Source organism: Falco cherrug, chromosome 8 (assembly GCF_023634085.1).
Source record: "Falco cherrug isolate bFalChe1 chromosome 8, bFalChe1.pri, whole genome shotgun sequence".
Classification (NCBI taxonomy): domain Eukaryota; kingdom Metazoa; phylum Chordata; class Aves; order Falconiformes; family Falconidae; genus Falco; species Falco cherrug.
The window spans coordinates 4,593,089-4,616,850 of NC_073704.1; the positions used below are offsets into that span (position 1 = coordinate 4,593,089).

At 42.3% G+C, this 23,762-nt stretch overlaps 1 protein-coding gene and 1 long non-coding RNA gene across 3 annotated transcripts; one reads left to right on the plus strand and one right to left on the minus strand.

Annotated features, from left to right (window-relative positions):
• Positions 1 to 4,458: 4,458 nt before the first annotated feature.
• LOC129736699 (uncharacterized) lies at positions 4,459 to 16,341 on the minus strand. 2 transcript variants are annotated; one of them, XR_008733718.1, is made up of 5 exons: positions 16,259 to 16,341; positions 7,710 to 7,765; positions 6,711 to 7,629; positions 5,513 to 5,593; positions 4,459 to 5,266 (listed from the first exon to the last, which is right to left on the minus strand). It is a non-coding gene; the product is annotated as an uncharacterized LOC129736699 (long non-coding RNA). The 2 variants fall into 2 exon arrangements; XR_008733719.1 differs by lacking the exon at positions 16,259 to 16,341 and having other exon boundaries at positions 6,711 to 8,455.
• Positions 16,074 to 23,295, plus strand: MSTN (myostatin). The gene is made up of 3 exons (XM_005440456.4): positions 16,074 to 16,598; positions 18,784 to 19,157; positions 21,509 to 23,295. The coding sequence occupies exons 1-3, from the start codon at positions 16,226 to 16,228 to the stop codon at positions 21,887 to 21,889; spliced, it is 1,128 nt and encodes a 375-aa protein (XP_005440513.1). The 5' UTR covers positions 16,074 to 16,225; the 3' UTR covers positions 21,890 to 23,295.
• Positions 23,296 to 23,762: the final 467 nt, after the last annotated feature.

The following is a 23,762-nucleotide window of genomic DNA, read 5'->3' on the forward strand; positions in this document are numbered from 1 at the left end:
CGCATCCCTCGGGGAGATTTACGGGTGACTGGATCGGAGCTGTTGCTGCTGAAGACTTTCCCGAAACTGCCTGGCTGGCTGCGATCAAACCCTAGGTGCTTTCTCTCATACACCGACATCACCTTTTGCAGCACAAATGTTGAATAAATTCCTTTATAAAGGCACAAAATTACTTCAGCTGTCACCGAAATGAGAAGATAAATTTGAAATTATTTTTCAGAAGAGTCTAATCTGCTGACAAAGAACTGTCATCGTGATTGCAGCACATAATAAATATTTTGATACCTACAGACATTATCCAATACCTAAATGATCTAATTATCTTATCTGAGCTACTATCCAATATTAGATATCTTTTCCACTGTATGAAGAGGTTTTCAGCCGCATAATCTTAAAATCAGGACTCTTGTACACAGTGAAATTTATGACAGTGCATAGACCAAACAGCAAGGTGCAATAAACGTTTTTTGGAGGTCGTAGAGAGAAATAGTGCATATATAACTACATAACGGCAAAGAAGAAAATAAGAAGATGGATGCCATTCATGGTATACACAGACCCCAATACCTTTGACTTTGCAATTTGATTTCAGGAGGAAACATTCGCTTTTAACATGGTACAAGTAATTTATCCCGGGGGGAAAAAACATCTTGAGCATCGCAAAACAATTCCGGTGAAATAAATGTCAGTTATGGATGGTCTGTGTAACTGTTAACTCTGCGCTGAGAGATTCAACGGAGCATGAGGGCACATTTCAGAGGCTCTTTTAGGATAGAGCCTAACGTTCTGCTTTCAAATCTCAGTTTTTCCAATTTCTAGTTAAATTTATGATCTCCATTTCTGCCTTAATTACAGCAGTGTGAAGAATATTTTAGTTGGAAGACCGAGTTAGCATAAGCTTGCTACACACTTATTTCATTAAAGCAGGGCTTTGAAGAAAAGCTAATTTTGCTTGCATATAGAATAGGTTTTATGACTGAAAAGACTCAAAGTATTTGATCTGATAATATGCATGATTCTAAATAACCCCTTGAAGCTTATGATCAGCTGAAAAAAAATTGAGCTGGTGTGCCACTAGTATATGATGTGAACTAGTGAAGTGTTTGTGGAAGCTTTGGGACAGGATAAAACTAGGATTAGGAGCTAGGTTTTAGTAGTCAGTGTCAATTGAGATCTAGTGCTCACCTTTGACACGTGTAGGTTTGGGACTGGCAGGGCCTGCTGTGCTAAGCCAGGGAACGGCTGGATGCTAGAGCAAAAATGCACATCCAGAAGTACACTGCCAAAGCGCACGGAGAGGCGATGCCGAAGCACTGGCCTGCAAATAGGGCTTAGACCGGAGGATAAACAGGCTCTAAGGCAAAAGCGAGTTTATAGGGGCCTGCCAAAAAAACCAACCCCGAAGCTACAAAATTTATAGCTGGAAGTTTAGTGGTGGTAGCTCCAATCTCCATCCATTTTCCAATAAGCTTTGGCTTACAAAAAAGCACAACTTGGCTGGTATGAACCGATGCTGCCTTTTTTCTCTGAGCAGAAATGTGCATGAGAAAAATGTTGTAAGGTGGTATATCATAATTAAACCTGTCTGGATCAGCCCTTGGCTGACATCTGTCAACAAACATCAGGCATCCCATATCATATCAGTTTGGGATGTAGTCCCAGGTTTCAACAAGGGAACAACGGCACAGATATACATAAATATATATATATATATATATTTGGTTGGGGTATTTTTGTATGCTAATAACCTACTATGATCCAATAGCTCAGGTCTTGAACTGACTTTTGGCATAATGTCATACAGTTACTTTTTGATAAAGCAGTTCACATAGGAAAGGCGGTATTATCCCTGAGAGACAAACGGATCACAAAAGATCCGGGAAGGCCATCCTATCCCCGGTGATCTGCCAGCAACCCTACAGCTTAATATCGGAACTTCACTCCTACTAACTGGAATAACTTGTCACTCTCCTTCTGGCTCTCCTTTCTTCCTCTCGCCCCCACATCAAAGTCTGCTTTTTGATGTTTGAATTAAACATTGTTCATCTCACACAGCTCGAAGTTCAAGGTCCTACTTGTATGGGGCATGACATCTTACTAGCCGGAAAAATTTAGTCAAATGCGGGCTCTGTGATGAGAGGCCAACAACTCATGCCATTTCCACAGCAAAACTTGTGTCACTCAGCTCCAAAACAAGCCTGCATTTAGTGAGCTAAAGGAGCTGTTCAGTGGCTGGGCCAAGAGCTCACAAACACACACGGCCAGACAAATTCTTTTCAGCAAGCGTCAACAGCACACAGACAGACAGACACGCATTTCAAGCCTCAGTTCTTCTGGATCAGAGAGGATGAATCAGGATGAATAGTTCCAGCCAAACAAGAATATTGAGTATTTTCATCTATCTCACGTACGAACAGCATCACATACTATCGGTAATTAAATAACTGCTTTATGTCTACGACCTGGCTGCCTGGCTGCTTACGGAGCTCTCGTCAGGGCACCGTCTTGGAACATCGTACACACTGTTCTCACCGCTGTCCTCCCAGCGGAAAATTATATTTACTTTTTAACAGTGGAGAAACAAGGGACAATGAGGGGGAACGGGCGGGGAGGTTTGGAAGATGCGTAGACTTATCAGTGTGTGCAGTGACGGGCTGCGCGGAGAGCTCCAAGCTGGTGCTGGGCACGCGTAGCTGCGTGGTGCTGCACGGCTCTGTGCTGCAGCGACAGCAGGGATGCTGCAGCGACAGCGGGGATGCTGCAGCGACAGCGGGGATGCTGCAGCGACAGCGGGGATGTGACAGCTCACCTGCAGCCCGCTCCGGTGTCTGAACGTAGCGTTGCTTCGCAGGGTGCAGGGATGCCCAGCAATGGCAGGCAAAGAGCTGCTTGCATCGAGAGGAAGAGTAAGGTCTCTGTTTAAAAATTAGTCCTTCTACTGCTGTTGGTGCTGGGTGGGATAATACTAAAATGATTTGCCCCGGGTCACCCAAACGACTCAGAACAGAAAAAGAAAACTGACCCTTCGGTTTTTTGTAGTCACTCCTTAGAGCAAGATTTCATATAATGGAGTGATAAATTCATATTGGCATAAGTGACAGTATTATCTATGATTTCAGTAGAGCCAAGACCCAAGTTTTAAGATTTCAAAACCAAGTAACCTTTCTTCCTTGCCCAAACCGACCCTCTGAGCTTTGCCAGTCATGTTTTTCTACTCCAAAAAAAAGATCCCAGGCCACTGCACGTTGCTTATGGCTGTAAACAACTCGCTACCCAGTTTACTATTGGCATGATTTTAATTGATAAAGGAGTTTGTAAGTTATTTTTTTTTCTAAAGCCTTTTGACAGAACTGATTTAAAATATAGATAGAAACCTACTGTAAATACAAATAACTTTGACTGAAGATGGGTCTTTGAATTTACTTCTGAGATTCCCTGCACGCTTACAATACAAGTGCTCTATTTCAAACAAAATGACAATGACAATAAATTAATGACTTGTGTTAGTGAATCTAACATATTATTTCATGTATATCACACACACTGTTATGATATCCTGCCATCATGATGTGTGTGATGTTCATATAACAACACAGTTAAGAAGAGAATGGTCATCACCTTTTATATGAAGTGAGGGAAAAATGAGAAACATTTCTTGCTTGGAAGGTGCTTGTTTGGAAATAATTTTGAAACACTAGCTCTTTCAGGAAAGGCAGCAAAATATCTCTCCTGTCATCTTATAAGAGTAGCCTGTGAGCCACATTAATCATCTCAGATTGAAACTTCCAACAATACACAGAAGAATTCCTTCAGTATTATTAGAAGTTACAAGTTTTATGTGTGTTCTTAAATTAATTTAAGCTTCACCTGCTTCAAACACTACACCCCAAGTAATAAGTGCTATAGCAGGTCATTTGTGCTCAGGGAATTATTTTTGGAAGAAGCTCCTGCTTGACGCAAAAGGGCAAAGGCCACTGGAATTTAAAGCCAAGAATTGCCTTCTCTTGGGGCTTGAATCTACACAGCCTGTGGAAGCCCATATGATCTTTTAATTCAAAGGATTTCACTAACACTGTCTTTGGAATATTTTGTCTTTAGTGACATTTTGCCAGGTTTTATTAGTATTTACTCATGGTTTTGCGTATGGGCTTGTTAGAGAATGGAATTGCACACAAGATTTGGTGTCTTTCACCAGCACTGTGACTTCTTTGAGTCTTTATTATGCTTCAAATTTAGTACTGTTATTTCATCCTTTGAAAGCAAAAAAGCCATTTCATGCTATAAAACCTCTGCATTTGACTCTGTCAGTATTATAGGCATGAATAAAGAATTTTGTCAAAAAACGCTGGCATCTCTTTGGATATTGATACAGCCCCTTTCTTCCCCCTAGCAGAAAACTAGAAGCAAGATTTTGTGCTCCTTCTCTGCCCCTACTCGAGCGGATTTCATGGTGTTAGAAATGTTTACGTAGGCGTGTTGATGAACTCTGTGCTGCAATAACATCCACACACACCCTTCACCCCCAAAATCAAGTCCCCAAACACCCAGCGCTGCAGCAGTCGTGAAAAGACATTTTGGAAGATTTCTCAAAGGTGTCACCGTGTGTTAGTCAAGTGAACAAAGTCTGTTTATTTGAGCTCTGAAACATTTTTTTTTAATTCCTCAAATATACTCCTGCTGTTCCTACAGACATGCATGTAGCAGATGGAAAACGCATTTATTCGAGCTTAGCTCCTGAACGCCGAGCTATGCGGCTGGCAGTATCATAGGTGGCGGCGTATACACTGGGTGGATACTACGCCCCTGGGTAGCAGCAAAAATAACGTTAGCTTTTTCTTTTACCTTGTGAGGAAAGGTAGATCTAAGATCTTGTACAGAAAATCCGTCTGTTGATACAGCCTCACTTTTGAGAAATTTTGGGTTCTTATTTGCTGTTAAATTACCTTGGAGGGATGTCACTGATAACGACATTTAGTATCGTAGTTATCACCCTGGTAAACTCAAGTGTGGTATTGGAAACCATTGCGTGATTTTTAAAAACTTAGTAATACATTGTGTAGGCAAACCTACCCTTTGCAAACTTCTTTCTAGATGAAAGAAACTTGCATTTAGTGGAAACAGCCAGCACCACCCACAGCAGGATGATTTCGCGTTGCTTTGAAGAACCGCGGTTCTTTCAAGGGTTGGGCATCGCTGAGCTGGAAGCGCTTTGGGAATCGGGCTTCCATTCTGCTTTCCAGTGGGATGTACAGGGCAAACTGCTCAGCTGCGAGGAATGAACACAGTCAGCCAGAAGGAAGTACTGCGTTAATTACAAAACTTACAGGGGTTTATGTTTATTATACTTAAAAAAATAATAAAAAATTCTTTAAAGAGAAAGCCACTGTGAAGAGGTCAATTAAAAACTTCTGTTCAACTTGCAGGTGATTTTTCTAACTTCCAAATACTGGTGTGCAGAATGGGTAAATGTAGGACACCTTTAGTTTATCTACAGCTGTATAATCAATGTTACCTGGTCTGAAATATTGTAGGCGTTTGCAGAATATTGTCGATTACTCCATCTTAATAGAAACAAACTCCTCACGGAGTAACCCTAGAGAAGGGAAACAAAAATGATACAGGGCTGAAACACTAATATTTAAAAAGCAGAGCTATTTGCTATAGAAAAGAACGAACATAGTAAATTACCTTTAACAGAGGAGGCAGATAAGAAATTGCCACTTTCTATTTCTCATAGAAAAAGTACAATAGACTATATAATGGAACAGAAAGAAAGGAAATTCTATCGTGATAAAAAGAGAAATCTCTTTACCTAAGACATGATCAGCCCACAGGAGATGCTGCCATTATAAAGGATTCAGAACACCTAGACTGACTGTAAATGCGCACCTTAACGTTTGGAAAGGATTTTTGATGCCCTGCTTTGACGCTGAAGCCAGTCCTTAGCAGAGCTCCAGGTGACAGATTATTCTGCAGGCTTCCTGAGATTTCTTGAGGATTACACCATTTCCTAGTGCCTATGATTTTGGCAAAGAAAATGAATTTTACAGCAGCCTTGAGGGACCTGGTTGTATGGCTAAATACATGCATGTTATCTCTGATGTCACAGCCTCAATCAAAATTGGTGGATTATTAATTAAACGGCAGAAAAAAAGAAAAGCTGGTATTTCATAGAACACGTGGCTTAATGGCAGTTTCACTGGAAAGCAAAAGAAATCGGTGAAAACCAGAGGAGGGAATGGGAAGGGGGGAGCAGGGGATCCCAGAAGCACAGCTTGCATCCCCTTAGCCATGTTCCCCTTTACACCTCTGGGTGTAGCCACGTGAACGTGACAACAAGGTGCCCATAAATATTAAGGAACTAGCTATTAGTAAGCACAGAAATATGAATTCACTGGCTGTTGATGCTTAGAATGGCTGAATTAGATCCAATAATATAACCCTGAGAGCCAACAATGAGACTTTTAAATTATTACATTGAAATGTTTATTTAATGACATTTATTTACATTTTAAAACTAATTAAAATACAATTCAGTTCAAGAAACCTAATTAATTAAATAAAATAAATAATCATGTCTTTACGAAAGCGGAGGAAGCTTACCAGGCTCGTCCGAACTGGAATGAAAATAATCTGAATTCTTGGGTCTGAATTCTGGGGAAGAAAAAAAGTGAGGAAAGTTGCTCCCCAAGAAAAGCTCAGATACATACCTTGTCCCGAGAAGAAGTCTGACCTTCCCTCACATTAAAGCTTAAATAACACACTGCAGGCTCTGTCCGTTCTGGGTGACTGAGCAATGGGTTTTTACCGTGGCCACAACCTGGGGCTGGGAGAAGAGGAGCTGCTGTTCCCGTGCTCGGTACCTCTGATTGCAGGAACCAGGGAGCTGCAGGCTCCCCCTCTGCAAGGCCCTCCTGGGCTTAGGAGCGCTTCTGGCGTGTGTTCTTGTGCTGTCTCCTTCTACACTGAACGGAAAACTCCCCAGGCACCACGCTGCGAGGAAGCTGAAGTGAAAGGCACCTCTGTACCATCAGCTGATTTTTCTTTTTCTGTATGGAAAGAGGAGAAGTTTGGCCAGGCTGCTGCAACCCTACAGCAGGTATCCCTTCTGGTGTCGGGAGATCCTTCAACCGCGTTTCTAGTAAGCGTGCTGTTGCCCTTCCTCCCAGCACGAGCATCCCTCCCGGCACGCTTCGGTCCCAGTGACCAATGCCTTGAAGCTGCCTTCCTAGCAGAGAAAGGCTGAGCGAAAGGTTTGCTGTGATTCACGCACCGTGCATGGCAAACACGCTGCTTCCAGAAGAAAGAGGTTCAGAAACCATGATGGCCATCTTGCATGAACTGCACGTTAACGCCGGTTCTCCAAGACCCAACTCTACCCCAACAACTGGCTCTAACGCATTGGCTTAGGAAGACGGCGATTTTTCAGGACCAATATCCTCTCTGTAGATGCTGCACACATTCACTCTGAATTTTAGGAGATTTGGGGACTCTTACCCAATCTAACTGAAGAGAGCACATGTGGTACCCAGCTGTATGGAGGGACTACTGGCGGCCGTGCTTTTCTTGCAATCTACCAAGCATGGATGACAGCATTACACTGAAAAATGCTTCTTGATTAGATTCTCTCTACAAAATAAAGATTAAATTCTGTGCTGTGCAGTGGTAGTTGCTGGTACTGTCAAGAGTTCCCATGAGTTCGTACTTACTGCGCTGTCCTCTCTCGCTCTGGGCTAACGCAGCTTGAGGCCATTCAAAGGGCTTCCTGAAACACAGCACACCGTAACACAAAAATAATGTAAAAATAACGCAACAATAACAGCCTGCCCCTTGCGACACGCCTGCCTGCGTGTTCGGTGCTACTCACAGTAGGGGCTACAACATTGGCTATCAGCTTTCCCTTTTTCATTACACTTTAGTAGTGCTGAATGGCTGAAAGAGCAAACTAAATTTAACCCTATATAGCAATGTGCGGCCAATGAGCTGCTAATTTTATTTATGATTAATAGATTAGATTGTTAATTTATATCGATATCAGCTGACACCGAATCTTAGCCCAAAGTGCAAGATATGCCTGTCACTAAATAATTAGCATTTCTAAGCACAGCACTCTTCCTATAAGAACAAGTACATATTTCATACAATTCCAAATACATGCTGAAATAAGTAATTGCTTCTTATTATTTTGATAGACCTTATTTCTGATAATAAATGTATACCATTCATCACGTAGCACAATTCTGGAAAGTATTTAGTGACATTCTGGTCCTCCTAGCTAATGCCTGATTCATTGACGTGAGAGAAGAAAGGCAATCTCTTATTAAGCCAATCAGTGTAGTAATTAACAATGAGCAAGCTTTTGAGCAGAGAACCTGCTCTTTTGGTTGAATGTCTAATTAAAAGCTATATATATATGTACACACACATGCACACATACCCTGATAGCTACATATATATAAACATAATATTTTTAACACAGTTTAAACCTAGTGAAACATTTTCTCTCTACCAAGTTATTAAAATTTACCACACTGCTTTCTCAAAGTTATTGATATAAATCATTAGATACATCAGTCAAACTTTAGAATTAGCAAGGCAGCCAACCGCACAATTCAATAGTTATTAATTAATTTTCCTTTGGTCTACAGGCTTTAAACAAAATGACAAAACACTTCAATTTCTTAATGTTGAGACACTTTGATAATTTGTAGAATGTATAACGAAGTAATTTGATATCGTCAATTTTATTTCTATTTTGCATTGCATTCCTAATTGTATCATCCATCTCTTTTAATCAATATGCACCAGAAAGCCTTAAAGGTTTGGTCAAAATACCGTCTTTTTAATTGATCTTAAGCTTGGCTTTGGTATGCAGCAAGACACTTTGTTCCTTATCTGCTAAAACTTCTGAGACAGCCGTGAACTACTGCTTGAAGTTCCTCTGACCTGTGTACCCAAAATATCCTGTTCACTTGACATAAAAAAGCTTTGTGTAGTTTTACACTGTCAGTAGCATACGAACAACTCTGTATCTATTAATCTGGGTATCATAGGAATATTTTTTTTCCTTTAAGTCTTCCAGATCTACTCATGAAAAGCCATTCTCTAGCCTTTATTATCGGGAGTCCGCCCATTCCAGCCAGCATTACTCTATCATATGAGTTACATCTTGCAAGCACCCTTTCAATTATTTGCATAGTCAATAAAGAATATAGAATCTTTACATCATTTCTGCAAGAATAGGACTTATATCCATCGATATGGTGATAGTCAGACTCTGCTACGAGACTATGAAGATTTAATTCCCAAGTGGTTTTATATAACTGCAGAGTGGCAGAGGGAGTTTGAAAGTCTGTTGGTGAAGGTAAAAAAACCCAAACAGCCATTTCCCTTGTGGTTTATCCTTGTCTCTCATCAACCAGTTGGCTGATGCTGCCAATTAGCAGGCTGATGGGGGAGAAAAGCTTGTGAGTCCCAAGAGAAAAACAAAACAAAAGCAAACTTGTAAATTTTTAAGGCGTCTGTCTTTAAATTGTGAGGAATGGGAATTGTCTGATTTTGTATAGAATACCTGTTAGCTTTTAAGCCATCTTGTAAAAAAACAAAAACAAAAACAAAAAAAAAGGGGGGGAAAAAGGGGGAAAAGGGAGATAAAAAAGGAAAAAAAATAAAAAGAAAATAAAAAGGGGAGGGGGGGGAAGGGAAAAAAAAAAAGGAGGAAAAAGAAAGGCTCCTCTGAGCTGTGGCCCTCATTTCCCAGCGGATGCCGTTCCCGAACAACCCAGCAGAGGACAGGCCACTCATACCAAATCACCGACCCCCGGGGCCTAAAAACCCCTTGAAAGCATCGTGCCTTAGAGCAAAGACACGCGTTCTGGTAGCTAGTGATACCAAGGCGAAGTAATCTGGGCATTTCAATCACCCTGGTTGTGCAAATGCAGCGGTGAAACCTCTCCAGGCACGGTAACGGCTCCTTCGGGGAACGCAAGGTGTCCATCAGCGATGCACCGATTTTAAAAGACCTTGAAGAGGCATGTCAGGGATTCCAGATAGAAGCATAAAAGCTGCAATTTTAAAGAAAAGAGAGCATCCTGTAACAGAAGTAGAGCCCTTAGAATTAAACGGGTATGAACAGGGCTCTTGTATATGATTTATTCTAGGATACATAGGCACTGTAGCGAAGGCTGCAGAATAAAATCCTGAATACAAAAGAACTCAGAAAAACTGGCAGCTTTCACTAGAATTGCATCCTTCCTTAAGCGTTTTTAATGAGCCTAACGGGAACACATTTCCCTCTCTGCTTCTAAAGTTTATTTCCATTAGCGTATCTGGTTAGTTCTTGAGCAACACGTACTGGAATCTGTAGGAGAGGAAAATGCGCCGGGGCATTTTTGGCCCATTCCACCGGGGAGGTTACGCACGCCATGCACAAGCTGCGGGCAGGAAGGGGGCAGCCAGGAGGGCAGGAGTGAGCCAGAAGCCAAAGGGGACCCCGACTTCCCTGAAGCCAACACTCAGCAGCATCTCTTGGGCAAGCTGAGAGATGCATCACAGGCCACAATGGCCACAGCACCAGTTTGCCACCAGTTTTACCCGTTTCCCCCATTTTATCCATCGCATGCTTACACACCGCAGCCTGGGAGAAACCCCTTGGCAGGTCGGGCTCCTGACTGTCTCCATAGCTCCCAAGATGAGGAAATCATTCGCCAGACAGAGTGACGTTTTGTCCTGGTACTCAAACTGCAGATGCAGATCCAAGTATGTCCTGGGGGAGACCGCTCAAAATCCCAAATCCCTGAACATCATGTTTTTCCTGGGAAAACAACCTGACAGCAAGAGTTGAGAAGGAATTGTGGCATATCCTACCCAGATGCCAGTACACCAGGGCATCCCTACCCTGCACCGTGCATGCCCTTTTCCCACATGGAATATGCTCTCTGATACCTGGAACTCAAAACTGGTGAAAACAAGATGAGCTAATTTTTTTTTTTTTTTTTTTTTTTGGCAACTTGAAGGAATTAAATGTCCATACCACCAAAATAAAGAAATAAATTTGACTTCCAGTAGCTGATAGAGCACAATGTTTAGAAGCTTACATATGATTACTTTTGTAGGAAAAAATAGGAATAGCGGAGGACAAACTGCTCCAGGGCATTTGTTACACAGCAGGAATTCATACCAGTTACAGCTTTCACATTTTAGTTCATGGCAATAAGTTCAATTTTAAAAGTGGTTACTTTTGCCTTACAGTAGCTGCAGCTTTAGTTTACGTAATGTTATTGGGATGAGGTTTTCATGGGGTTTTTTGTTACGTCAGGATTTCTTTCTAGGTGTTTTATAGACATGATATTATATCTGCTTTGAGGTTCCAAGTAATGCATTCACCTTGGATTCAGGTGGCTAACAGCAAGCACCGGGGGAGCTAAGACAGCTGGGTTCCTGGTTAAGCAAAACAGCCTGATTCCATTGCATGTAGTTACATCTCTGAATTTTTCTATTCAAATTTGACTATTCCAAGCAAAATTACTTCATAGACATGATTCCCAGCTTATGGCAGCTAAGTGAGAGATGAATCCAGTCCAAAAAAATTTTAAATGGAATTTTCTGTCTCTTTCAATGTGCTGTTGTTTAAACTGAAAAAAAGGTAGATTTAGATCAGGTGTTAGGAAGAAATACTTTACTGTGAAGTTGTGAGGCACTGGGGCAGGCTGCCCCAGGCAGCCCCGAGCAGCCTCTGCCCTGGGAGGGTCAGGGTGGGATGGGGCTGGGAGCAACCTGCTCTGGTGGCAGGTGGCCCTGCCCAGGGCAGGGGTTGGGACTGGATGGTCTGGGATGTCCCTTCCAACCCAGCCAGGAGATGGTTCTATGATTCAATTCTAGAAATTAGGCTTTGTGCTGACAAAAGTGAGAGGAAAAGGTGACTCAGAGTATCTTCCTCAGCAGCTCGGGAGGAATGTTACATCTTCCTTATAAGACAAACCAGGAGAGAAGCCAGTTGCTTCAGAGATAGGACTCGACTTCAATGTAAGCAGCAATCAGATTTACAGTGTTTTTCACAACACCTGTTTTTTCTTCAAGTTCTACCTTCTGAGGTAAATCACTGATGAGAACTGTTGCACATCTGTTAACAGAAAAATAGAAGAGTGGATTTCTGGTCCTGCAGCCTGTAAGGAATTGTTTGGAAATCTAGGCTATAACAGGATGAAGCCATCCGGTTTCTGGCAGGGTTATAACTCGTGTCCCTCTCCTTCATACCCCTGTAACTCTCCCTTTTCTCAGAAACGTCCTGGTTCCTTTCCATGTCCACTTGGTCCACCCCCAAAACAAGCTCAAATCCCACCCTGCTCCCTATCTATTTTTTCTGGGTTGCTGGCCCAGCAAGGGATGACACAATGTAGATGGTCCAGAGCTATCAGCGTGCTGAATAATGATGAAGAAGCACAAGCGAATTGGCTAATTTAATTAAAGCCTGCCAAAAAGGATGGGTAATGGTTGGGCTCCGCTTGCCTTCTCCTCAGGGAGGGCATTACTAATCTCCTTTTCCTCTACACAGTCACTGTTTTTCCATAAAACTCACAATAACGCAATGTCTTTGAAACCTCTGTATCAGTCAGATTTGTTGGGGGTGGGTTTGGGGTTCTTTTCCTTCTTTCCCCCCCCCCCCTCCCCCCCATGGTTTTCCAATGTGTACCAGGCCTCCTGGTGGAGGGGAGAAAGAAGAGGGGGAGGAAGAAGAGGAGAAGCTGACAGGTAGACAGACACGTGCCTTTTCCCTTTAGATAGGAACATTCTTACGCTGCTTGATTTTGGGGGCCTGAGCCATGATCTTTGGATAATTAGGATTGGGAATACTATTCACTATTGGCAGGCACGGCGGGTAGAATGACACAAATCCCAAAGTTGATATTAAAATGCCATAAAGTTCAGTAAGATGTGCATTTCATTTTTAACTCTTCTTTAGTTTTGCTGGTGGTAATGTGTTGGTCTGTGGTTTTTTGTTTGATTGTTTTTTTGCCAAATAAACTTTTGAAACAACTTGTACCTGGTCACTTTATCACTCACTTTTCTCACCTCTGTCACCTACTTCTGCAGTTACCACTTTTGGAAAAAAGTGAAAGACAGACAGAAAAACAAATTGCATATTGTATTACTGTTATCAAAGAAATCAGAGCCTTTGATAGCTCCTGATCAAGTGTGACTTTTTGCGCCCTCTTCCAAATCCTGGGAGTTTCATAGAAACGGAAAAGCTGGCAACAACAAAAGATGAAGAGAAAGGTGTGCTACTGACATCCTAGAGCGCTTCGGAGCGTGGGGATAGCAAGCGCATTTTATGAGGGAGATGGGAAAAAGTTGCTCTTTGTTACGCGGCTGTTGGTGAGTTCTGGGGTGCTCTGGTCACCCTTGGTGGGTAGTCCCCATGTCACCACTCCAGCTGCGCTCACTGCCTCCTATTTCTAAACAACGAGCAGAGGCATGGTGCTCGGTCGGATCCGTCGTAGCTGAGAGCAAGAGCCCAGGCTTTCAGGCTTACAGGAGAGGACTTTGGTCCTGCAGCCGTAAGCAAACGCCTCACAGAGGGGAGCAAAGGGGCCCTTTTTTTTTGTAGATTAACGGAATCATTGCAGAAGACTGGGGAAGAAAAAAACCAAAACAAAACATGAAGTTCTGCATGCTCATGGTGAGCCAGAGTCGGAGTGAGAAGACCCTGGCAGGGAAGGAGCAGTGTGGCCGCTGCATGCCGGGCAAGCTGCTGCGGGGCGCATCCAGAGAGGGGTCCCCGTGCAGCAGACATTGCTTTGCTGAGCGCTTCTCTTGTCCCCTCTCCAACATGAATGCCTTACAGCCACAGCCTGCCAGGGCATTTAATTACTCTGATATTAAGACTACCACGTTATTTCCACCTGTTTATCGATGGGTCATTGTTCTCTCCTGGTGTGAAACCTGGTACCTGTCAAAGTTTCCTCCTGGGAGTAGATTCCCTTTTATAGACAGCTCGTTAAGTCATTCTGGTTTAAAATAAAATCGAATCAAAGAGTTTTATTATGGCATTCATGTCATAATATTAAACAAACAAAAAAAAACCCCAACCTACACTCCCAAACAATTCACCGACAGGGTCAGTGCTTTTCAAAAAGATTCTTACTCTGAATCATCCTATTCATTGTCCATAAAAACACATTTCCAGCACTTGAATCGCACTAAGAGTCTGTTTAAAACACATTATAGGCATGGCAGGCAGCCTCCGCTGCAAACCCAGATCTGTCCTGACTTCACGAGCCCGTTTGTGTCACCACACGGTGAGTAGCTGCACCGGTCTCCTGTGTAAAAAGCAAACACTCGGGAGGTAAGAAGCCGAGCCCCTTGCTTTAAACATGGATTTTGGCTGAAATCGGAGGATCTGACCCTAAAGCCATAGGCCTGGAATGTGCAAGCATGATACATCTATCGCTTGCATTGACTTTGCACCAGGGTAGGACAATCAATTTCAATTGAATACTCATGATTTACGTCACAGGTCCTGAGCCGAGTGTTAGGCTCGGTTCTGTGCTACGTGATGAATTTGCATGCCCTGGAGAGGCAATACAAAAAATATGAATGACCAAGCAGAAAAAACTCTTTGGAAGTTCTGTCCCACATCTTTCCATATACCAACATTTTTCCTACCTGAACATATGCAAAAAAACCCCCGTTTGCCACCCTTTTAGGTGTACTCAGAACGGGAAAAGAAGAGAAGCCCAGTGAGAAACAGACAATTCAGTCCAGACTCAAGCAGGCAAACTTTGGCATATTGCATGAAATTCCAGGATTTCCCTTTGCTGTAATACAGATTGCAAATATACAGATATATACAATATATATGAATCCCAGGGTTTGTGTTTGCTGTAATAGACAGCCTATGCTGACCAGTAACCCCCAGCCCCCCCCCAGCTAAGTGTGAATTCCACAATTCACGCTAACAGCACACCAAATGCAAGCTACATTGCTGTAAGATTTTATAAGCCGTAACCCCTAAGTATAAAATCACATCTAGATGTACCTCTCTTATGCAGAAAGCGTATCAAAACTCTAATTCTGAAAACATAAGGATACAAAGAACTTACAAGTATTTGAGTAGAAAGCAAAAGAAAGTGCAGAAAGGTATCGCTTAAATTGGCATCCCACAGAGATGTTTTGAACAGAAATAAAAGATTACATGGAAAAAGCGGCTATCCTGACAGTAGACTTAAATGTTTTAAGTATTTTAATGCTTTTGCTAATAATGGAAGAAGCAAGCTGGGCTGTTCCTGTGTAATATCAGAGCGATTAGCTAAAGATATTGCTTTAAAATACTTTTGCTACTAAAGACCTCTCGATATTTAATTTACTGCCCAGGATTCTGCTGACCCGGTGACAGCATAATGAAGGGACAGACTCATTTTTCATAACTGACTATGAGTTCAGTAAAGGATTTGCTCCTCCTTGGATTTTGATACATGCTAAAGGGGCAAACACATGAGATCTGCATTCACCTCGAGTCACGTTTGCAGAAAATCCTCCTTACTGCTTTGGCTGGTACCTAGCAGGAAAAGCCACTCAGGTTTTCTGAACTGTAAGTGCTGAATATGCTTTAGTTGTTGAACAGCGTAAATTACCGCTGTTTGCAATGCATCCCTAAAGTATTTTTTTCCTGCCTGCTAACAGTAATCCCTCGGGATTTTCTCTTAAATAGCACAAACTTTCAAGTCCAAAAGGCTGGTGGAAGCCGAAAGCAGGTTTAAGGGGAGGTCTGCCTTGATTCATAGTACAAGCACACGGTCGGTATATATTTAAGAATGACAGTGCTGTCTTTCAGTACTGCTGCCCGCAATACTTGGAAATATATCCTTTCAGCATGCGAAGGCATATCCTCTGCGAAGCGCCCAGATAAATCAGCTCACCCTTGGCTGTAACTAAACGCTGTCTAGTGACTTGTGATCGACAGGGCTTTACCCTCTGACAGCCAGATTCATTGTTGGGACAGCAACCAATCCTCGGGTTTGACGACATGAGCCTAATCAAAGTTGGAGTATAAAAAGCCCCCTTGGAATATATAAGGTACACCAGTGTGGCAAGCTGTCTCTCAGATTGCATTTGCTTTCACGGATCTGTTCAGTACTGAAAGGGAAAGGGGGAGGGGAACAAGGGGGAAAAAAAAAAAAAGAAAAAGGAAAAAAAAAGGGAAAAGCGCTGCACTGAATGTGAGATCATGCAAAAGCTAGCGATCTGTGTTTGTATTTACCTGTTCATGCTGATTTCAGTTGATCCGGTGGCTCTCGATGACGGTAGTCAGCCCGCAGAGAACGCTGAAAAAGATGGACTGTGCAACGCTTGTACGTGGAGACAGAATACAAAATCTTCCAGAATAGAAGCCATAAAAATTCAAATCCTCAGCAAACTGCGCCTGGAGCAAGCTCCTAACATTAGCAGGGATGTTATTAAACAACTTTTACCCAAAGCTCCTCCACTACAGGAACTGATTGATCAGTATGACGTCCAGAGGGACGACAGTAGCGATGGCTCTTTGGAAGACGATGACTATCATGCCACCACCGAAACGATTATCACAATGCCTACGGAGTGTAAGTAACCCTGCTGCTTTCGCCTCCGCTGCTCCTCCGAGAGAGTTGTCTCCCCGCTGTGGAGCCACGCAACTCCTCCTGGGGCTCTCCCAACAGGCTGCTGGCTGGAGTCTGCTAGAGGGAGGGAGGAGAGCGTTATTTCTAAAGAATTCGAGCCAGGTTCAGACGACCGTGTTGCGATCCTTTGTTTTACTGTTTGGTTTTCGGCTCCTAATAACGCGTGTGCCCTGTAGCACTTAGGATTTGCCCATTGCCTTAGAAAGCAAAGGGAGGTCTGCAGTTTAGGGGACTTTGTTATCTGCAGGACTCAGGGCATTTCCGAGCGCAGATGCAAAGTACGAGCGCAGATAACAAGAGAAGTGTATTTTTCTGAGGGAGGTTTCGCTGCCCAGTATTTTTAGAAGCGGTAGAAACTGGCAGAAATACAGCTCAGAGCACCAGACCCACCTAACTGCAACACGTTATGGCAAGTGTAAGTACAGAGTTAAATTCTTGCTTCTTTGCCGATCCCATAAACTAGCACCACCCACCCCTGAGTTAAAACTATAGATTTAAAGCAAATATGTGTGTAACAGATTTAAATGTTAAAAAGTCCATGCTATAGCAGTCAGCTCCAGTAGATGTGCCAAGGAAGAATGAAGGCATTTACTGAATGAGCAGATTCTGAGTTGTCTTCTGAGTGCTAAACATCTGCTACGGCTCCTATCAAGTATCTTTTGCACGGCTAATACTATAGTATCTTATGTTCTTCATCAGCTGAAGTATTTGGCTATGGCAGCTGGTTTATTTAAATAACACGAATATGATGTCAAAAAGGAAAAAGATGACAGGACGTATAAGGCATGTCAGCAGCCACAGATATCCTTACAATAAGCATGGTAGAATAATATCAGCTGCTCTGGCCAGCTAAAAACATACGCATTGATGAAAAAGTAACTTCGGCTGTAAAATTGTCGAACTTTAATTAATTAGTAAGATGTGTCCTTCATAGCAAGGTATTACTGCAGCCTTATTGCAAGGCTGAGGTCTGCCAGCAGTTTTACCCCAGCCTATTACATCCAAGGGTTTATAACTATTTTTAATTGAGTGGTTACATAATTGCAGTGACTGAAGGAAAGTCATTCTACTTCATTGAACCGAGTTCGTTTCCTGCTTTTTATAAAAAGCCCTTGAACTCTGTTAAATGCACCAGAGACAGGTACCTTAAGTGGCGAGATTTATGAATGCCAAAGCCCCGCACCGTTTCAGGTCGGTACCACCCGTTTTATCCTGGCATGGAAAGATATTGCCATGGCTAGGTATGACAGCTGCCCCGGAGGCTACGGGAAGGGAAGGAGGAGCGCAGCGCTGCACGTGACTTTCCTATAATATTGTTCAAATGAAAACAAAACGAGCCTTAGATTAATAGCCTCTCGATTATTTCCCCCCCGCCTCCAGGGGGGAAATTAAAGTGTTTGCCTGGCTTGCCCACGGCGGCCTCTGTCTGTACAATGTGGAGCACACTCAGGCTATTTATTAGATAAGAAATAGGCAGATCGTGCAGGCAAGTCGAGTCAGCTCACGTGAGGTTGCTGTCCTGCGTGCTTTATGAAGGTCCTCAGGAGATGACTAGCAGAAGCGAGCCGGTAGTAGTCACTGCCAAGCAGAATAGGCTGTGCCCTCTCCCCCCCCCCGAGTTCTCCCGTGGGAAAGAGGCTTTTTTGCAGTGGTACAGGTCAGCCCCCAGCCCCAGTACCAGGGATCAGAGCCCTGAGCACCCGGAGGACTGCACAGCTCCTCCCCGGCACGCACCTTGCCCTGCTTGCCTATCATTTCCCAGCTGCAGCCTGAGCGCTCCTCTGCCCTGCTGAGCCCACCGAGCAGGCGGCACCAGCCACACCTGGTTAGAAAATGATGAGCCAAACGTTATTGCAGCCTGTTCACAAACCGAGCATCGTTTCCTTGCCACATTATGCTACTTTCAGGTGATAGCGTAATGATTTTGTTGTCATCCATTAAAGCTGCTGCGGAGCATAAACCACAGAAAATGATTTAAGTTAAATCCCCTTTGTTACCAGTACAGTTTATAACATATTGTAAGATTTTATGCATGGTCTGGAAAATAAATAAATAAATCGGGGTTTATATATGCATATTTCTTTTTTTGTTCCCTGTTTAGTAATCTGTTCTTTCCATTCATTTATAGCTGATTTTCTTGTACAAATGGAGGGAAAACCAAAATGTTGCTTCTTTAAGTTTAGCTCTAAAATACAATATAACAAAGTAGTAAAGGCACAATTGTGGATATACTTGAGGCAAGTCCAAAAACCTACAACAGTGTTTGTGCAGATCCTGAGACTTATTAAACCCATGAAAGACGGTACAAGATATACTGGAATTCGATCTTTGAAACTTGACATGAACCCAGGCACTGGTATTTGGCAGAGTATTGATGTGAAGACAGTGTTGCAAAATTGGCTCAAACAGCCTGAATCCAATTTAGGCATCGAAATAAAAGCTTTTGATGAGAATGGACGAGATCTTGCTGTAACTTTCCCAGGACCAGGTGAAGATGGATTGGTAAGTTTATTTAGAAAAATCCCATTTACATATCTTGCGTTTTATTGGAAAGCATTTAAGTTGTGTTTTAAGGATAAAATGGTAGCCTTGTTTAGGGAATGGAAGATAACGTTTCTGTGTATCTAATCCTTTTGTTCTTGGCTCTCTGATCATGTCAAAATCAACAGCATTCCTCTGCCTTCGATTCCCTGCGACAAATCGCAGCAGCACTTCGGGGGGGTGTTGAGAGGCATTAACTAGAAAATGTTCTGGTAATTACTGATGGATGGCACTATCAAAGTGATGTTGTTTTCAAATTTGAGAGCAAATACTGCTTAATGAGCAATTAATTTGCATAAAGCCAAAAGAACAGTCGATTCTTTCGGTGATAGGAAAGATGCCTCTGATACTGCTGAGAAAGCAAGGGAGTTTCTCCCTGCTCTGTATGCATATTTTTCCTGTTAACAGCAAGAATTATCTGTGTTTATGAAGATAAGAACAGGTCTTCACGTGAGTGTTAAGTTCTGCACCTGTCAGTGTGTGATGGAGTGCATCATTCCACCTATTAGAAATGCTTGAATGGAGGAATTCTGCTTGATTCAATAAATGAGTCATAATGATGAGGAAGAGCATAAAATAACTACCTGGGTTTTCTTTTTGCAAGTATAGATGAGCAAATTAAACCTGAGGTATACCTGTTAAATGACAGCATTTTCCTTGTTTGTTTCTGCAACTCACTAATCGCCTACAGCCTATAAAAATTCCTGAACCTATCACAACCAGGACATCCCTCCCTTCGAATGAAGTATAAGGAATATTATTTGACTTTTACTTCTGTGCACTAGGTCAATCTATTTATCATAGAATCACAGAATCATTTAGGTTCGAAAAGGCCTTTAAGATCATCGAGTCCAATCGTGTTTGTGTAGCTATGTAACGTGCAACTTCATTGCAGTATAATGCAGTTAAAGAGAACTTAAAGGAAAAACGCTGTGATAACATAGTTGTAGATCCAGTACAGACGTGGATCTCCCACACTTGAAACAGGCCAGCTGGATATCATGACAAGGAATGCCCTCACTGCCTCCATCCATCCAAATGATAACACACGTGCATAACCCACAGTTGCCATCATCTATGAAAATAAGCCGATCCAGCAGCAGGGCAGGGTTAAATGCACGGCTGATAACTGATAACGGGAAAGGAACTTTCTCTTCCCTTCCCTCTGGCTGGTCCCCAGCAGCTGCCAGTACAGGGACGCTCCTCTCACCAAGCCCCTCCCCACATCATTTACCTTTGGGAGGAGCATCTCCAGCAGCTGGACCACTTGCAGCTGTGAAGGCGGGTATCTTGGAAGGCGCAAACCCAAGTAACAAAATTAGCCAGGCTGTTATTTACTCCTCAGGAACAGTCTTCCTTCACGGGGCAGTAACAAACCGACACACGGGGCTGAAATCTGTGTCCGGAAGGGAAGAAAACTGGGAGCTTTTTCAAACTCATGATTGCGGAGGTTGCAATTTCGTTCTATTCTCAGTTGGTGACGGTGGAAACACACCTTCAGTAGGAGGCACGTGGCTCGGAGATCTGCCAAAAGTACATTCCTGGCCACAGGGCTCTTTCGGGAGTCAAAATATTAGCTGCCCCTCCAAATCCAGGGCAGCAAATTCAGCCCTCCGGCAGGGGGGAAAGCTGTGAAGTATCAGCAACCCGTACGAGCAAGTGAAATGCTCCTTTCTACTGCAGTCATTTAAGCACAGCAGCAGTGATGGAGCAAATTTTGTCCTCCTTGGTCTGGACTAGAAGCCTTCCTTGATACCCAGAAAGCCTCGACTCAGTATGATTTTGAAGGAGGCAATTTCAGAAGGACTCACAATAGGGAGACCAACACCAATTGGTCCTGCCCTTTGCAAGTTTTTGGAGTTATTTGTTTCCCTTTGGGAGTTCTTCTGCAGAGAAGGGGGGTAGGGGGTGTGGGGAGAGGAAAAAAAAAGCTCTTGTTGAGTTTAAAACCAAACCCACATCGAAAGTCAAAACCCAGCATCCTCCAAATTTCTGAAACGTTCTTTTAGCTGTTACCAGAAATGATGCTAACACTGAGATAATGGTGATTTCAGGAACAGATGCTCAGGAATTAAAGCTCTTTATAGAGGAAACAGCAGGGAAATGTTTGTCCTCAGCATGAAAAATAGGAATAATCCTCAAGCAGAGATCAACTGTAGCAGAGATTTGCAGGAAGACAAGTTTTGTTTGTGAGCATGATTTGAGAATGTTAACATGATGCATCTCTGTCTGAACTATTATTTATTTGCACGTTTTTACTGAACCTAGGCTTACCTCAGTAATGCTTCAGATTCCTTCTCCTCTCCTCGCAGAACCCATTTTTAGAGGTCAGAGTTACAGACACACCGAAACGGTCCCGCAGAGATTTCGGCCTCGACTGCGACGAGCACTCGACAGAATCCCGATGCTGTCGCTACCCGCTGACCGTGGATTTTGAAGCTTTTGGATGGGACTGGATTATCGCACCTAAAAGATACAAAGCCAATTACTGCTCCGGAGAATGCGAATTTGTGTTTTTACAAAAGTACCCGCACACGCACCTGGTACACCAAGCGAACCCCAGGGGTTCGGCAGGCCCTTGCTGCACGCCCACCAAGATGTCCCCCATAAACATGCTGTACTTCAACGGCAAAGAACAAATCATATACGGCAAGATACCGGCCATGGTTGTAGATCGCTGCGGGTGCTCATGAGATCGTCGGTTGATCCACCGCTTCATACATTGTGGAAGCTACCGAAAAAAAAAATAAAAAATTAACACTATACCCCCTCACCAGTCTTTGAAACTGTGAAGTTACGTACGCTAGGCATTGCCGACATCCTACACGCTGTATGATAGGCTATCGGACAGATTTAGCGCAGCAGCAGCTACAGGAACGTGAACTAAAGGACGCTACAGTCACCCGCTGGCTGCCTCCGAGCTGGCGGAACAGAAAAGCTACGATCAAAATCACCGGATTTATCACACCGAGTTCTTACCTTGTGAGGGAACCAATATTTCACTCATTCTGACGCAAATTTACACGCAGGTTTCAGTACGTGTTGGCAATCAAAAGCAAGCTCCTTCTCACCTGTGGACCGAAGGAGTGGGCTTTTAAGGCCATTTCTTCACAGCTTCACCTAGTATTGTATTTACAGGAAAAATATATACTGGTAACCTATACACCACTACACCACACCACCAGAATCATCCTTAAACACTTGAATATATAGTGCAGAATTGTGAAACGTATCAGATGAAATTCCACATAAATGGACAAATCCTGAAATTAGGGATGGCATAGTGTATTTAGCGTGTTTCCATTCCTTTTTCTCATTAGTATGTTAGTTATCAATGGCAATGGTGCTACGTAAGCAGGCTGAGTAAATAGAAAGGTAGTTATCTAAGTGAAAGAATTTAGACTAATAACGAATTTGCCCTATCCTCAGGTACACTATTCAACATTCGCAAGAAATAGCTATTTTTTAAATGAAAGGGAATTGATTTTCTAGACGTAGTAAAACAAAAGGCAGCCAAGAAGTCTGACAGTCAAATCCTAACCCCACATTACAACTTGCCTTTGCAACATTACCATTTGCACTATGATAAACCAATGCAAATAGTTGGTTGCTACAGATATTGTTTAAAAAACCAACCACTTTGATATAACTGACTTGTGTAATATGTATGCATCAGTATTTTGTAAATAAATGTTTATTTTTTAATCACTGTTGGTATATGTTCATCACAAGAAAAGAATGACTTTAACCTGTACTTTAGTTTAATAAACAAAAACCAATATTCTCTTCATAATATAATTTCCTGGATTTTAACACAAATAATATGTAGGAACAATGCAGCAAAAGTAAACCATATGTTGAGAATTATACTACATTTTATATGTTTTTTACATTGGTATGAGCCATCTGTGATAAATGATGGGTGTTGACATGTTTGTAAGGTTCTTTGGGTTACTGTTTTTACGGTCATTTTGATCCACAACTGAATTTCCATACTTTGAATGTTATGTCCATAAATAACGATGATACCATGAAAGATTGCTATTAAATGCATTTTATTATATTTAAAAGTTTGCAGCAAAGTATTATCTTTATTTGAGTAAACGCAGGACACAGATTTCCACACAAATTCTGTACGTTTTTTTTCTTATGGTAAAAAATTGTTAATTGAAATTAAAAATATCTATTTACTATAAAGTCCATTTCATTTCACATGTGAAATACAGCTGATGAAACAGGTGTTTAACAACACAATTGCTGTTAAAACCTTTTCATGCTAGTATGATACACATTTTTGTTATATTCCAGAATTCAGTTTTGAATTTCCCTTTGTGTTAAACCACCCTAAAACTACAAGAAACACTTGGTTTTCTTTCCCTTTCTCTTTCATATATTTTCTGCCTAGGTGGTAAATATTTTGTATCGCATTTTCTACTTTTATTTTTAAATTTGTATTGTAAACACATTAAAATTTAAAGTTTGAGCGATGAGGTTTGGAACTTAAAAGCAAACAGATTTTCTGCAGTTTCTTTCGACCGATTAGGAGTTCTGCTAAAGCTGTGTCCG

What these genes read in the sequence shown, in the direction of transcription:
- MSTN (XM_005440456.4), top strand. Translation starts at nt 16,226, where the DNA reads ATGCAAAAGCTAGCGATCTGTGTTTGTATTTACCTGTTCATGCTGATT. An exon ending in TATCACAATGCCTACGGAGT is followed by an intron (nt 16,599 to 18,783) that starts GTAAGTAACCCT and finishes ATTCATTTATAG; the next exon opens with CTGATTTTCTTGTACAAATG. An exon ending in GACCAGGTGAAGATGGATTG is followed by an intron (nt 19,158 to 21,508) that starts GTAAGTTTATTT and finishes CTCTCCTCGCAG; the next exon opens with AACCCATTTTTAGAGGTCAG.